The sequence below is a fragment of the Microcaecilia unicolor genome, chromosome 7 (genome assembly GCF_901765095.1).
Source record: "Microcaecilia unicolor chromosome 7, aMicUni1.1, whole genome shotgun sequence".
Classification (NCBI taxonomy): Eukaryota; Metazoa; Chordata; class Amphibia; order Gymnophiona; family Siphonopidae; genus Microcaecilia; species Microcaecilia unicolor.
Window position 1 is genome coordinate 129,037,503 of NC_044037.1, and position 14,859 is coordinate 129,052,361.

The 14,859-nt window shown below is 43.9% G+C and overlaps 1 protein-coding gene across 1 annotated transcript in view; it reads left to right on the plus strand.

Moving 5' to 3' along the window:
• Positions 1-14,859, plus strand: part of COL6A1 (collagen type VI alpha 1 chain) — a 422,434-nt gene that overhangs the window by 67,666 nt on the left and 339,909 nt on the right. The window contains 1 exon segment of the mRNA XM_030210386.1: positions 12,754-12,774. Within this exon segment, the coding sequence (XP_030066246.1) occupies positions 12,754-12,774 (21 nt within the window).

Sequence of the window (14,859 nt, forward strand, 5' to 3'; positions counted from 1 at the left end):
TGAATAAATTGTTAGACACCACACCAGTTACAACCAACAGCAAAGACATACCAGGTGTCGACGACCTTGCGAATTACTTCAAGAAGAAAATTATACAACTACGACTTAAAATACCCGCCAGCCCTATTGAATACGCCACACTTCTAGACTGTCTAGACCTAGAAGACGGAATATACCCAGCAGACAGAACCTGGACCGACTTCAAATTACTATCAGAAGACCTCATCTCTAAAACACTCAAAAGATTTGCCAAATCCCACTGCAAACTAGATATATGCCCAAACAACCTCATGAGATCAGCTCCTCAACAATTCATAACAGACCTAACGAACCACATAAACTTCATGTTACAAAATGGACTTTTCCCAAAGGAAAAAGGAAAAATTCTACTCACCCCAATACCTAAAGATACAAAGAAAAGCGCAAGTGAAATAATCAATTACAGACCAGTAGCATCTATACCACTAATAACCAAAATAACTGAAGGGATAGTAACAAAACAACTCACAAAGTATCTAAACAAGTTCTCAATACTGCATAATGCCCAATCAGGATTCCGGTCGAATCACAGCACAGAAACAGTATTAATTACCCTAATGACAAAATTTAAACAAATGATTGCAACCGGCAACAACATACTCCTCCTACAATTTGACATGTCAAGTGCCTTTGATATGGTTGACCACGGAATCCTACTACATATACTTGAATATTTTGGCATCGGAGGAAATGTCCTAAACTGGTTCAAGGGGTTCCTAACCCTGCGCTCATACCAAGTCACATCAAACTCAACTACGTCTGGTACATGGACACCTGAATGTGGAGTACCACAAGGATCACCCCTCTCACCAACTATTTTCAACATATTGATGATCCCCTTGGCAAAACTTCTATCAAACCATAACCTCAACCCGTATATATACACCGATGATGTAACAATATACATCCCTTTCAAACAAGACATTAAAGAAATCCTCAATGAAATCAACCAAAGTCTACACATCATGAACTCCTAGGCAGATGCATTTCGCTTGAAATTAAACGCAGAAAAAACTCAATGCCTGATACTCACTTCCCAGTACAACACGAATGAATTCACTGCTATAAACACACCTAAACTAAACCTTCCAATCTCAGAAACTCTAAAAATCCTTGGAGTTACTATTGACCGCCACTTAACACTTGAAACTCATGCAAACAACACAACCAAGAAAATGTTCTACTGCGTGTGGAAACTGAAAAGAATAAGACCATTCTTCCCAAGATCCGTCTTTCGCAGCCTAGTGCAATCCCTCGTACTCAGCCATCTGGATTACTGCAACTCACTATACGCAGGTTGTAAAGAGCAAATACTGAGGAAACTTCAAACAGCCCAGAACACAGCAGCCAGACTTATCTTCGGAAAACCAAAATACGAAAGTGCCAAACCCTTACGAGAGAAGCTACACTGGCTCCCACTCAAGGAACGCATTACTTTTAAAGTATGCACATTAGTCCACAAAATCATTCACGGTGAAGCCCCAGCTTACATGTCTGACTTAATAGACTTACCACCTAGAAACGCTAAAAGATCATCCCGAACTTTCCTCAACCTTCACTTCCCCAATTGCAAAGGCATAAAATACAAAACGCTACACGCATCAACCTTTTCTTATATGAGCACGCAACTCTGGAACACACTACCACGCAACCTGAAAACGATCTACGAACTAACCAACTTCCGTAAATCATTGAAAACCCATCTCTTTGATAAAATTTACTGATAGAATCAAAACACATTAAGTCCGCACACACTGTTAGTAATGCAACAATACATTCTCTTCTGAATTCCCATCCCCCGTAAATTTTACCACATTTATACCTCTCTACTCATAGAAAAATGTTATACCGAATTGCTCTCCTACTACTGTTTAGTTGCCCTATCAGCTCCCATTGTTTCTTTCCATTGTTCTTCTCCATTGTTCTATTCCCTTAACAACACTTTAACTTTGTTTTCGCATAACCCTCACAATGTAATCCATAACCGAGTTGTAACAAACTGTATTTCCACCATTCACAATGTATTGTAAGCCACACTGAACTTGCAGATAGGTGGGAAAATGTGGGATACAAATGCAATAAATAAATAAATAAACTGGTACTTACCTGCATAAACAGTCAAACACATGAGAAAAAAGTGCTGGCAATGTTTTTAATCACATTTTTTGGGGTGGGAGGGGGTTAGTGACCACTGGGGGAGTAAGGGAAGGTCATCCCTGTTTCTATCCAGTGGTCATAAAAACAGGTCTAGCTCAAAACGTCTTAAGTTTTAGTCCTGAACGTTTTTGTTTTGTTCCATTATGGCTGAAAAACATCTAAGTCTTAGGAACGCCCAAGTCCCGCCCTGAATATCAGCCTGCTTATCCGACATTGCTGCCTGGATGTCCAACCGCCACCTGAAACTGAACATGTCCAAGACCGAGCTCATTGTCTTTCCACCAAAACCCACTTCTCCTCTTCCTCCACTTTCTATCTCAGTTGATAACACCCTCATCCTCCCTGTCTCATCTGCCCGCAACCTCGGAGTCATCTTTGACTCCTTCCTCTCCTTCTCTGCACATATCCAGCAGATAGCCAAGACCTGTCGCTTCTTCCTCTTTAACATCAGCAAAATTCGCCCTTTCCTCTCTGAACACACCACCCGAACTCTCGTCCACGCTCTCATTACCTTTCGCCTTGACTACTGCAACTTACTCCTCACCGGCCTCCCACTTAGCCACCTATCCCCCCTTCAATCTGTTCAGAACTCTGCTGCACGTCTTATATTCCGCCAGAACCGATATACTCATATCACCCCTCTCCTCAGGTCACTTCACTGGCTTCCAATCAGATACCACATTCAGTTCAAGCTTCTCCTTCTTACCTACAAATGCACTCAGTCTGCTGCCCCTCACTACCTCTCTACCCTCATCTCCCCTTACGTTCCCGCCCGAAACCTCCGTTCACAGGACAAATCCCTCCTCTCATTACCCTTCTCCACCACCGCCAACTCCAGGCTCCACTCATTCTGCCTCGCCTCACCCTATGCTTGGAACAGCCTTTCCGAGCCCTTACGCCAAGCCCTCTCCCTGCCCATCTTCAAGTCTTTGCTTAAAGCCCACCTCTTCAATGCTGCGTTCGGCACCTAACTCTTACCTTTCAGGAAATCCAGACTGCCCCAATTTGACTGCCCCTATCAGACTGACTGTTCACGTGTCCTTTAGATTGTAAGCTCTTTGAGCAGGGACTGTCCTTCTATGTTAAATTGTACAGCGCTGCGTAACCCCAGTAGCGCTTTAGAAATGTCAAGTAGTAGTAGTAGTGAATATGCCCCTGAAAACACCCCCTTGAAATTTGGACATACTTCTGATGGACTTCATAGAAAAACGTCTAAAAAGAGGTTTTGAAAATACTGATTTGGACGTTTTGTGAGAAAAACGTTCTAATGCAGACTTATGTCACTTTTTAGACTTTTTTCTCTTTTGAAAATGAGCCTGATACTCTAGGAGCATGCTTGCTTTTTTACTCTTCATGTGATCTTTCTTATTTGATTATGTTTGGCTGCTCTTATTTTCTTTTTTAAGTAATATTGTATGCATCATAAAAATAAAACAAAAAACAGATCCTTCCTTATTCCACCCAGAGCTTTATAATTGGGGTGGTATGTAAATATTTATCTATTTATTTTTTATTTATTTGTTATATTTGTATCCCACATTTTCCCACCTTCTTGCAGGCTCAATGTGGCTTACGTGGAGAGGCATAATCGAACGCGAACGCCCATCTCCGTGGGTGGCCATACGAAAGGGCGGGACAAACCGCATTTTCGGAAAAAGATGGGCGCCCATCATTTTTTCGATAATACGGGTTGTGCGGGGCAAATGCCTAGGATTTGGGCATTTTTGAGCTGGGCGCTATTGGTTTTTAGCGATAATGGAAACCGAAGGCGCCCATCTCAAAAACGAACAAATCCAAGGCATTGGGTCATGGGAGGGGCCAGGATTCGTAGTGCACTGGTCCCCCTCACATGCCAGAACACCAACTGGGCACCCTAGGGGGCACTTTTACACATTACAAAAGAACATTAAAAGAGCTCCCAGGTGCATAGCACCCTTCCCTTGTGTGCTGAGCCCCCCAAATCCCCCCCAAAACCCACTGCCCACACCATTACCATAGCCCTAAGGGGTGAAGGGGGGCACCTACATGTGGGTACAGTGGGTTTTGGGGTTTTTTGGAGGGCTCAGCATTAAGCACCACAAGTGTAACAGGTGGGGGGGGGGGGGGGGGGAATGGGGCTGGGTCCACCTGCCTGAAGTGCACTGCACCCACTAACAACTGTTCCAGGGACCTACATACTGCTGTGATGGAGCTGGGTCTGACATTTGAGGCTGGCAAACAGGCTGGAAAAAAAAAGTTTTGAAAATTCTTTTTTTGTGGTGGGAGGGGGTTAGTGACCACTATCCCCGATTCCCTCCGGTGGTCATCTGGTCATTTAGGGCACTTTTTTGGGACTTGTTCATGAAAAAAAGGGTCCAAAAAAGTGCCCTAAATTCTCGCTACTGGCACCCATTTTTTTCGATTATCAGCCAAAGGCGCCCATCTCTCCTCGGCTGATAACCACGCCCCAGTCCCACCTTCACCACGCCTCCGACACGCCCCCGTCAACTTTGTCCGTTTCCGCGACAGAGTGCAGTTGAAGGCGCCCAAAATCGGCTTCCGATTATACTGATTTGGGCGCCTTTGCGAGATGGCTGCCCATCTCCCAATTTGGGTCGAAAAATATGGGCGCCCATCACTTTCGAAAATAAGCTGGATAGTACCGTAAACGGCGTTAGCCGATTCCGGTATGAACACATACAAAGTATGAACAAATACAAGGTGATATTCCGATAGGATGAGGTACATGTATGGTAAATACAGTTGGGGGAACTTAGAGAGGGAAAGGAAGAGTTAAGGTATGTTCGTTACGGTCTTTGGTTATGTTATGTCGCAGGTATCCAGGTTTGATATGTTGGGTCGGTGGGGTATGCTTTTCTGAACAGGTCTGTGTTTAGTTCTTTCCGGAAATTTAGGTGGTCGAGCGTAGTTTTTACTACTTTTGGTAGTGCGTTCCATAGTTGTGCGCTTAAGTAGGAAAGCTGGATGCATAAGTGGATTTGTATTTGAGTCCTTTGCTGCTTGGGTAGTGGAGGTTTAGGTATGATCATGCTGATTTTATGTTGTTTCTGGTTGGAAGGTCGATGAGGTCTGTCATGTATCCTGGTGCCTCGCCATAAATAATTTTATGCACTGTCGTGCAGATTTTGAAAGCGATACGTTCTTTGATTGGAAGCCAGTGCAGTTTTCAAAATGCGTTTTTCCCAAATATAAGCCTAGCTGCTGTGTTTTGGGCGGTCTGAAGTTTCTTTATGATTTGTTCTTTGCATCCTGCATAGATTCCATTGCAGTAGTCTGCATGGCTAAGTACCATTGACTGTATCAGGTTGCAAAATATTTCCCTCGGGAAGAATGGTTTCACGCGTTTGAGTTTCCACATTGAAAAAAACCATTTTATTTATGGTGGTTTTTGCTTGGGTTTCTAGTGAGAGGTTTTGGTCGATTGTTACTCTGAGAATTTTCAGGCTGTCTGAGATAGGGAGAATGTATCCTAGGGTGTTAATGTTTGTGGGTTTGTATGTATTCTGTTGGGATGAGATGATGAGACAGTGTGTTTTTTCTGTATTGAGTTTTAGTTGGAATGCATTTGCCCATGAATTCATAATGTTTAAGCTGAGCTTGAATTCATTGGTGATTTCTGCCAGATCATGTTTGTAGGGGATGTATAATGTAACGTCATCAGCATAGATAAATGGGTTGAGGCCTTGGGTGGATAAGGCCTTGGCTAGTGGGGTCATCATGAGGTTGAAAAGGATCGGTGATAATGGTGATCCTTGCGGTACTCCGCAGTTTGGTTTCCAGGGTGACGATACGTTTGTGCTTGATTTCACTTGATATGTTCTGGTGGTTAGAAAACCCTTGATCCAATTGAGAGTGTTTCCACCAATTCCGAAGTGATCTAGGAGTCTTAGCAGTATGTTATGGTTGACCATGTCGAACGCACTGGACATGTCAAATTGGAGGAGGAGAATGCTTTTGCCTATTGCAGTTTCATGCTTGAATTTAGTTAGGAGGGTAAGTAGTACTGTTTTAGTGCTGTGTAGGGGGCGAAATCCTGATTGTGACTCATGTAGTATAGTAAATTTGTTTATGCAGTCATTAAGTGTTTGGTCACCAGTCCTTCCATTAGTTTGACTACTAATGGAATAGATGCTACTGGGCGGTAGTTAGTGATGTCGTTTGTTTTTTTCTTGATGGCTTTTGGTATTGGGGTGAGCAAGATGCTGCCTTTTTCTTTAGGGAAAGTGCCCTGCTGAAGCATGAAGTTTAAGTGGGATGTGAGATCTGTTATGAAGTGGTGGGGGGCAGATTGTATTAGGTAGCTGGAGCAGGTGTCCAATTGACAGTGGCTATTAGAGTATCTTTTTATCGTCTGGGTAACTGTATCGGCGCTGAGGAGAGCGAAGTTTGACCATATTCGGTCCGTAGGGTATTCACCAGGGGTTGAGTCTAGACTGTTAATGAAGTTTTCTATGTCCGTGTTGTCCAGAGGTAGAGTTTTGCGTAGGTTTATCATTTTTTCATTGAAATATTTTGCAAGGTTGTCTGCAGATGGGATGCAAGTGTTGGTTGTGATGACCGGTGCTGTGTCTAGTAATTTGTTCACAAGATGGTATGGTTTCCTCGTGTTTTTGTAGTCCGGCCCAATTTTAGTTTTGTAGTACGACCTCTTGGTCTGTCTTATTGCGTATTTGTATTTCCTTTGTATTTGTTTCCACGCGTTGAGTATATGTTTGTTTTTCATTTTTTTCCATGTGTGTTCCAGTTTCCTTGATTGTGTTTTAAATTTTTTCAATTCTTCATTGAACCACGGTATTGAGTTATGTCTGCGTGAAGTTCTTGTTTGCAAGGGTGCTATTTCGTCTAGTATGTGTCTGCATCTTCTATCCCATTCTGAGAGGTAGTATATGGAGTCCATTTGTGCTGTCCAATCGTTATTGTATATCTGTTGCCAGAAAGTATCCGGGCCTATTTGGCCTCTCGTGGTGTGGGTTGTGTGTTCTCGTGTGTGGAGAGAACCCCTTTTCCACCATTTTAGGGATAGGTTTAGTTTGTAATGGTTGGTCCATGGTGTTTCTGTCCATCTAGTTTGTATTATGGTTATGTTTTGATCAGTGGACAGTTTGTGTGATATGAGTTCGAGTGTATGACCCTTCGCATGGATTGTTTGCATGTGTGGCCATGTAAGATCGCATAAATGAAGGAAGTCTTATATTCTCATGCATTGGTAGAGTTTGGGTCTTCTAGGTGAAGGTTAATGTACTACTACTACTACTATTTAGCATTTCTATAGCGCTACAAGGCGTACACAGCGCTGCACAAACATAGAAGAAAGACAGTCCCTGCTCAAAGAGCTTACAATCTAATAGACAAAAAATAAATAAAGTAAGCAAATCAAATCAATTAATGTGAACGGGAAGGAGGAGAGGAGGGTAGGTGGAGGCGAGTGGTTACGAGTCAAAAGCAATGTTAAAGAGGCGGGCTTTCAGTCTAGATTTAAAGGTGGCCAAGGATGGGGCAAGACATAGGGGCTCAGGAAGTTTATTCCAGGCGTAGGGTGCAGTGAGACAGAAGGCGCGAAGTCTGGAGTTGGCAGTAGTGGAGAAGGGAACAGATAAGAAGGATTTATCCATGGAGCAGAGTGCACGGGAAGGGGTGTAGGGAAGGACGAGTGTGGAGAGATACTGGGGAGCAGCAGAGTGAGTACATTTATAGGTTAGTAGAAGAAGTTTGACCAGGATGCGAAAACGGATAGGGAGCCAGTGAAGGGTCTTGAGGAGAGGGGTAGTATGAGTAAAGCAACCCTGGTGGAAGACGAGACGGGCAGCAAAGTTTTGAACCGACTGGAGAGGGGAGAGGTGACTAAGTGGGAGGCCAGCAAGAAGCAGATTGCAGTAGTCTAAACGAGAGGTGACAAGGGTGTGGATGAGGGTTTTGGTAGAGTGCTCGGAAAGAAAGGGGCGGATTTTACGGATGTTGTAAAGAAAGAAACGACAGGTCTTGGCAATCTGCTGGATATGAGCAGAGAAGGAGAGAGAAGAGTCAAAGATGACCCCAAGGTTTCGAGCTGAGGAGACAGGGAGAATGAGAGAGCCATCAACAGAAATAGAAAACGGGGGGAGCTGGGAGGTGGGTTTGGGGGGGGAAATGAGAAGCTCGGTTTTGGTCATATTTAATTTCAGGTGGCGTTGAGACATCCAGACAGCAATGTCAGACAAGCACGCTGAAACTTTGGTTTGGATGCAAGGTGAGATATCAGGGGTAGAAAGGTAGATTTGGGAGTCATCAGCATAGAGATGGTAGGAAAAGCCATGGGATGAGTTTAATGAACCAAGGGAAGAAGTGTAGATAGAAAGAGGAGGGGACCAAGAACAGAACCCTGAGGTACGCCGACAGGCAGAGGGATAGAAGTAGAAGAGGATCCACCAGAGTGAACACTAAAAGTGCGGAGGGAGAGGTAGGAAGAGAACCAGGAAAGGACAGAGCCCTGGAATCCAAGTGAGGACAGGGTATCGAGAAGTATGCTGTGATCGACAGTGTCAAAAGCAGCGGAAAGATCAAGAAGAATGAGGATGGAATATTGACCTCTGGATTTAGCCAGTAATAGGTCATTGGAGACTTTAGTAAGCGCAGTTTCGGTTGAGTGGAGAGGGCGAAAACCAGATTGTAGTGGGTCAAGAATAGCATGTGAGGAGAGAAAATCAAGGCAGCGGCGGTGAACAGCACGCTCAAGTAATTTGGAGAGAAAAGGAAGGAGGGAGATGGGTCGGTAATTAGAGGGACAAGTAGGGTCGAGTGAAGGGTCTTAAGGAGAGGTGTGACCACAGCATGTTTAAAGGCAGCAGGGACAGTCGCAGTGGAAAGTGTATTGGAGTTGGATACACATGGGTTAGAAACAAAGTCCATGAAGTCTGCTTGGCTTTTGTTCCAGTTGCATGGTGGTCTGTAAAACAGGATACAATTTAGGTGGTCGAGCAGGGTTTTATGGTGGATTCTGATTGAGGCTATTTCGAGGTGGGTTGTTATAGATTTGGCAGTGGTTTCAATAGTGAGGTTAGATCGGTATATAAACGCTACGCCTCCTCCTCTCTTTTCTTTTCTGGTCCGGTGAGTGATTTTATATCCTGGAGGACATAGGTTTAAGATAATAGGGTCTTCCTGATCATGGATCCAGGTTTCAGTGATGAAGAGTAGATCAAGTTTCGCTGACTTGATCCAATCTGTTATTATTGTTGTTTTGTTTACTACGGATCTGGCGTTGACATAGCCTACTTGAATTTTTTTGGTATGGGTCTTCTGTGTTCGGTGTTATATGGACTTTTGTTAGTTGTTGTTTCTTAGTTTGTGTGGATTTTTTATAACCTTTCTTTTCCTTTTGTTGAGGTTGTATACATGTTGGTGTTCTTCCTTTGTTTTGGTTATTGTCAGTTTGGTGTGGTGTGGTGTGTCTATTCAGTATTCGGTGATTGTATATTATGGGTATATTGTTGATTTCTGCGAATGGAATGGTTAATGTTAGGTGGATCAAGGATAAGGAGTAAATTGCTAGGAGCAGTTTGGCGGTGTTCATTATGGTATCAATTCGCTTGGGCTATTAGTAGGTCGTGTTTGATGGGATGCGTAGTAGGATTTTGTTCTTTGTGACAGAGTCTTGCTTTCTGGTCTAGTGTGTTTTGTGTATCTTCGGGTTGTCTATTGAGTTGTTGGTGTCTGTGGTGGTTCTGATGTTACATTTATTAGTTATGTATAGATTGTTTACTCACAGTTAGATACTCAGATGTGCTGCCCTAGGGCGCAGAGACTCTGTGATTCTTGGAGTTGTGTTGGTGGCTGAATTTAGGAGTCTGGGGAGAGACCGTTAGATGTTCAGGTGTGGTGTTCCAGGATATAGCGACTCCGTAGCTTTCAGATCTGTGTCGATGGTTAGCTTTCAGATCTGTGTCGATGGTTGGATCGGTGCTGTGTCCTTGGTTGAAGATAGAAATCTGGAGAGATATTTGTTGTGCAGGAAGGTCGGGCCTAGGCTCATCCAGGTGGTCCACGTTCTGGAGCACAGGCGGGCTGCCCGCCGACTCCAACAGACGCTGCGTAGGTGGGAGCGTTTGCCCCGGCAGTTTGGAGCTGCGATGGGCGCGTCCCGCTTGATCAGGCGTACCCCTCCTGCCCAGCCCTAGTCGGCTTCCCCCGGCGCGTCCTGGACCGGCCGGGGCAACGTCCACGATCTGGTTCCCTGCTTGGTGGTCAGGAGGGCAGGCTGGCTCACCTCCAGCGCTGGTCAGATCATGCAGCCCTCGACTTGTCTGTTAGGGAGCCATCCGGCGCCTCGTTGGGACGCAGCCTTCGCTCCGCCGGAGTGCGTCCTTGGGGTTCAGAACCTCCCAGGTGGGTGCGTCTCGCGTCGTTCCTGCCCAGCCCTGGTCAACTTTTTTCGGCGTGTTCTAGGCCAGCCGGGGCGTTCACCGTCTGGTCTCCCGTCTGGCGGGCGGGAGGTCGGGCTATCTCACCTCGACACCGGTCGGATCCGCATGGCCCTCGGCTCGCCCGTTCGGGGCCTTCCGACGCCTCACTGGGTTCCGTCTTTCGCTCTACAGGAGCTCATCCATAGAGCTCAGAGCCTTCCCAGCTGGGTGCGTCTCGCCTGGTTGGGGTCGGTCGGTCAGTCTTTAATTCATCTGAGTTTGGCTTCGAGCCTGGAGCTCTCGCAGACCGTCTCACTCGGTCCCCATTTTGTCATGCTTAGAGTTCTCCCTAGTGGTAAAGCACCAGGGAATGATGGATATACAGTAGAATTTTATCAAGCTTTCTCTAACCTATTAATACCTAAATACCTATTAATACCTAAATCTCCTATATTGAGATGTTATATTATGTTATTACTTCTGCTCAGCTTCCAACTGTTGAGGATTTTTCTTCTTGCATGGGGGTCTCTATTTCATCTCAAGCTCCTCCCCAGGGACACTTTTATTTCCCTGTTTTTAGTCTTTCTTTCATCCCAGGGTTTGAGATAGTACCTGGTAGCTCCTTTTCATTTACTTCTTCTTTCTAGGGGACACATAGAATTTGTCATAGTGACAACAGTATAGTATCCTAGGCTATGTATCCCTCATGTGTTTGTGATCAGCGCACACAAAATTGGGTAATTCTCCATTTATATGTGATTAGCAATACACCTGAACTCTATCTGGTCAACATTCAGCCCGCTGTTGTCAGGGTTTTGGTGGTCTAAAGGAAGTCATATGCGCAGGAGTGATGCCCACTTGCTCCTGCCCATTGCGGGTCCGGCCTGAAAATGTCCAGTGCGACCCCTAGTGAGACGAATACCGTGAGACTGCAGTATCACTGCTGTGGCCATTTTGAGGTTGGACTCACAATGGGCAGGAGTGAGTAGCTTTTACTTCTGCCCATATGACCCCCCCCAAAAAAACCACCAGGGAGATTCCAGTTAGGTCCAGGAGGGCATATGGGATGAGGGGTTGGGGATTCAGAGAAGGCCGGAATCTTTCTTTGAGGGGAAGGGGATAAGGACCACGAGGGGGGGGGGGGGGGGGGGGAAGAGATGGTTTTGAAATTATGAAAGATTGGGCCAGGGGATGACACAGAAACCTCAATGCCTCTTCTGCAAATTAACTGGGCACCAGCCAGTATTCTGACAGGTGCCCAGTTAGTTTGATTGCTAAAATTAGAACAGCTTTTTTGTTGTCCTAACTTTAGCCCCTTACTTAATTGGTTAGTGGTCTGAATATGGCTGCTAACTTAAATTTAATTTAGGCATGTATAATCTGCTTAATTATCAAGTTCAAGACGGAGAACAGTCTCATGTTATAAGCAGTTACTATCTCTGACCCTAGAGGGCTCATAATCTTGGTTTTTGTACCTGAAGCAATGGATGGTTAAGTGACTTGCCCAGGATTACAAGGAGCTGCAGTGGGAATTGAATCCAGAATACCAGGATCAAAGCCTGCTGTGCACTAACTGTTAGGCCACTACTTCTCTGTGGTAAGTCCTGGCTACACCCAAGGTCTGACCATGGACCACTCCTGCACTAAAGGGATAGTGCAGGGGTGGTCTGTGGTGATATTCAGCAGCACTGTCCAGTTAAGTGTCTGCAAATCAGCACTTAGACAGTCACAAGCACTTTAACTGTGCAGGAGCCTCTCATGCTCAGTTAAATCACTTTTAATATCAGATGGTATAATCTTCATGTGTGTTTGATCGGCAATACAGCTGGTCTGTGTGTACCCTTCAATATTTGTATAATCAACAGTATACTTGTGCAGTGTAGCAACCTCCTCCTCCCCCCAAATGTGTGTGAGATAAGCAATACATCCAGTCTTTGGATCAGTGGGGGGGGGGGGGGGGGGGGGGATCAGTGGTAAGCCTGGAGTAAGTACACTATTGGTATTTACAATCAACTATATATCCAGATTTACTCCTCTGTGTGTATTTGCACTTGTATAGTGCATCCTTCATTGCATACGTTTGTACAATCAGCAGTAAACCAAAAATGCATTGTGATAAAATCAGCATGGAGTTGCCAAGACAGAATCTCATACCTTTTGTCTTAAATTTTTTTTACAGAAATCAGATGTGGAGCATGCAGTAAGTTTCTAACTTCTATTTTTCATATGTAAGAGGCTTTGCTTAGGTGGAGGCAGAAATTTCACTGTCTGTGCTTTTCATATCTTTTCTGATGTGGAGATATTCTATTATGTGCAAAACAAATTTCTTTTTCTTTTTTTTTTTAATGTACAGTTTGTCAAATTTCTCAAATTTACAAATCAGAAACAATAATAATGAAATACATTATTCTTAATCTCAAAAGTAAAGAAGTTATTGCATCAGATTTGCATCCTTACTTTAATACAAAACATCAAACCTACATAACTTCAAAATGGGAAAGGGACAGGTCATCTCAGGCAGAAACCCAAACAGAAAAGGGAAATCATCCTAAATGGACTCTAAACATAATAACCCTATTAATCCCTTACTAAATTAAAAAAATTTTTTTGAAAAAGCCTGTCCCCTATTCTGTAGTGACAACACTTTTTTTCTTGTTTTCTGTGTCTTAACATATACTTCAGAAAAGACAGAAATTTTATATGGAAGAAACAATTGTGAACTGATGCCATAGCTTAAATTCAGAGTATTATTTTGGTTGCAGGCCAAAATGAAGGATGTCACCAGAGTATCCTTGGTATTGGTCTCCTCTAATGAGATCACCAACTGAGCAGTTTGGTTAAGATTCTCTAAAAGATGAAAATTTCCTTCACCCTCCCCAGCCACCTCACTGAGACAGGAATGTAATAAGTCCTAGAGATGGCCAGGAGTGAGAGAGGATCCAAATGCAAATATTCAAGAAAATAGTTCTTCACCATTTCTATAAGAAATCAAACTAGAACAAGAAAAGTTAAAGAAATGTAGACATATTGAATCACGGGTCATGCTGCAGAACAGGAAGTGAATGGGGAAGAAGATCACAATTAAGTGTCCTTTCTTTCTCCCAGCAAGGGAGGTGATTAGAGAGGATGAGGCCGAGAGGGCAGGAGAGAGGAGCAAGGGGAAAGGAGGAATGAGTGATAGAGAAGAGGAAGAAAGCCAGAAAGAGAGGAAGGGTAAGAAGGAGCAGGACCAGAATGGGGGATGAAAGGAAGAAGTGCACTAAAGTGAGAGAGAGGGGAAGAGAGTAGCTGGGAGAGAGGATGAGTCTGACTTGGAAACTTTGCTTACAGCATTGTCTCATCAGAAAATGTCCTGGTGCAACAGGGAAAATTGACAGTATTTAGTGGATGATGTTGCATAATGATGGGAAGAAATGAGGAGAGGTTCCACGAAACACAGCTGGGAATACTGGTGCCAAATCTGAGGCCATGCCTGAAAATTGAGGACATCTAACAACTTTAGGAACTTTGAAACTCCCTTTACTTGCATGGTCTATTTCTGTGAATAGTAATGCTAAACTCTTCTCCCCTCACATTGTCCTTAGCATATACAATTCTCTGCAGAGTCACTAGGAAGGGCTCCTGTTAGTAGGACACTCTTCTCCTGTTTCACAGCTTCTTGGATGCTCTAAAAAGTTGTATTGTTCAATGATATCTGATTCACATTCGCCTGGGACATGGAGCTGTAGGCAATGCCTTAATTTAGTTTTCTGTTTATTATGCAGCAATATTCACTTGACGACACATGTAGTTAATTTTCAAAGGCAAACAATTTGAGTATTTTCCCTTTAAAAATAAGCCATAAATGCCCAATCCTAAAAAATAGAAGTATATATTGCGCTTTGAGTTGCATGCACAGATTTGGATATGTGGCCAAATTGTGTGCACAACTTGGTTAATGATCCGATCAGTGCCAATAATTAGGCAATAAGAAGCAATTATTGGCATTAATTAGAATTTACACGCGCATCTATTGAGGCATATTGTACAAAGAGGTGCGTGTAAATTCTAGTGTGTGGATCTGGAAAGGGAGCATGACCATGGGAGGAGCATGGGTGGGTCGGGGATGTTCCTAAAATTTATGTGCGTTGTTATAGAATTAGGGGGATTATCATTGGTATAAATGTCCACGCCTAAATGGTTCCTGGCATGAAGGGCTATTCTAATAAACCCCACTTAATTGTAAGCATGATTTATAGAATAGCGCTAAGCACTATTTTTTTGGCACCAATTTTTTTTTTTAGGT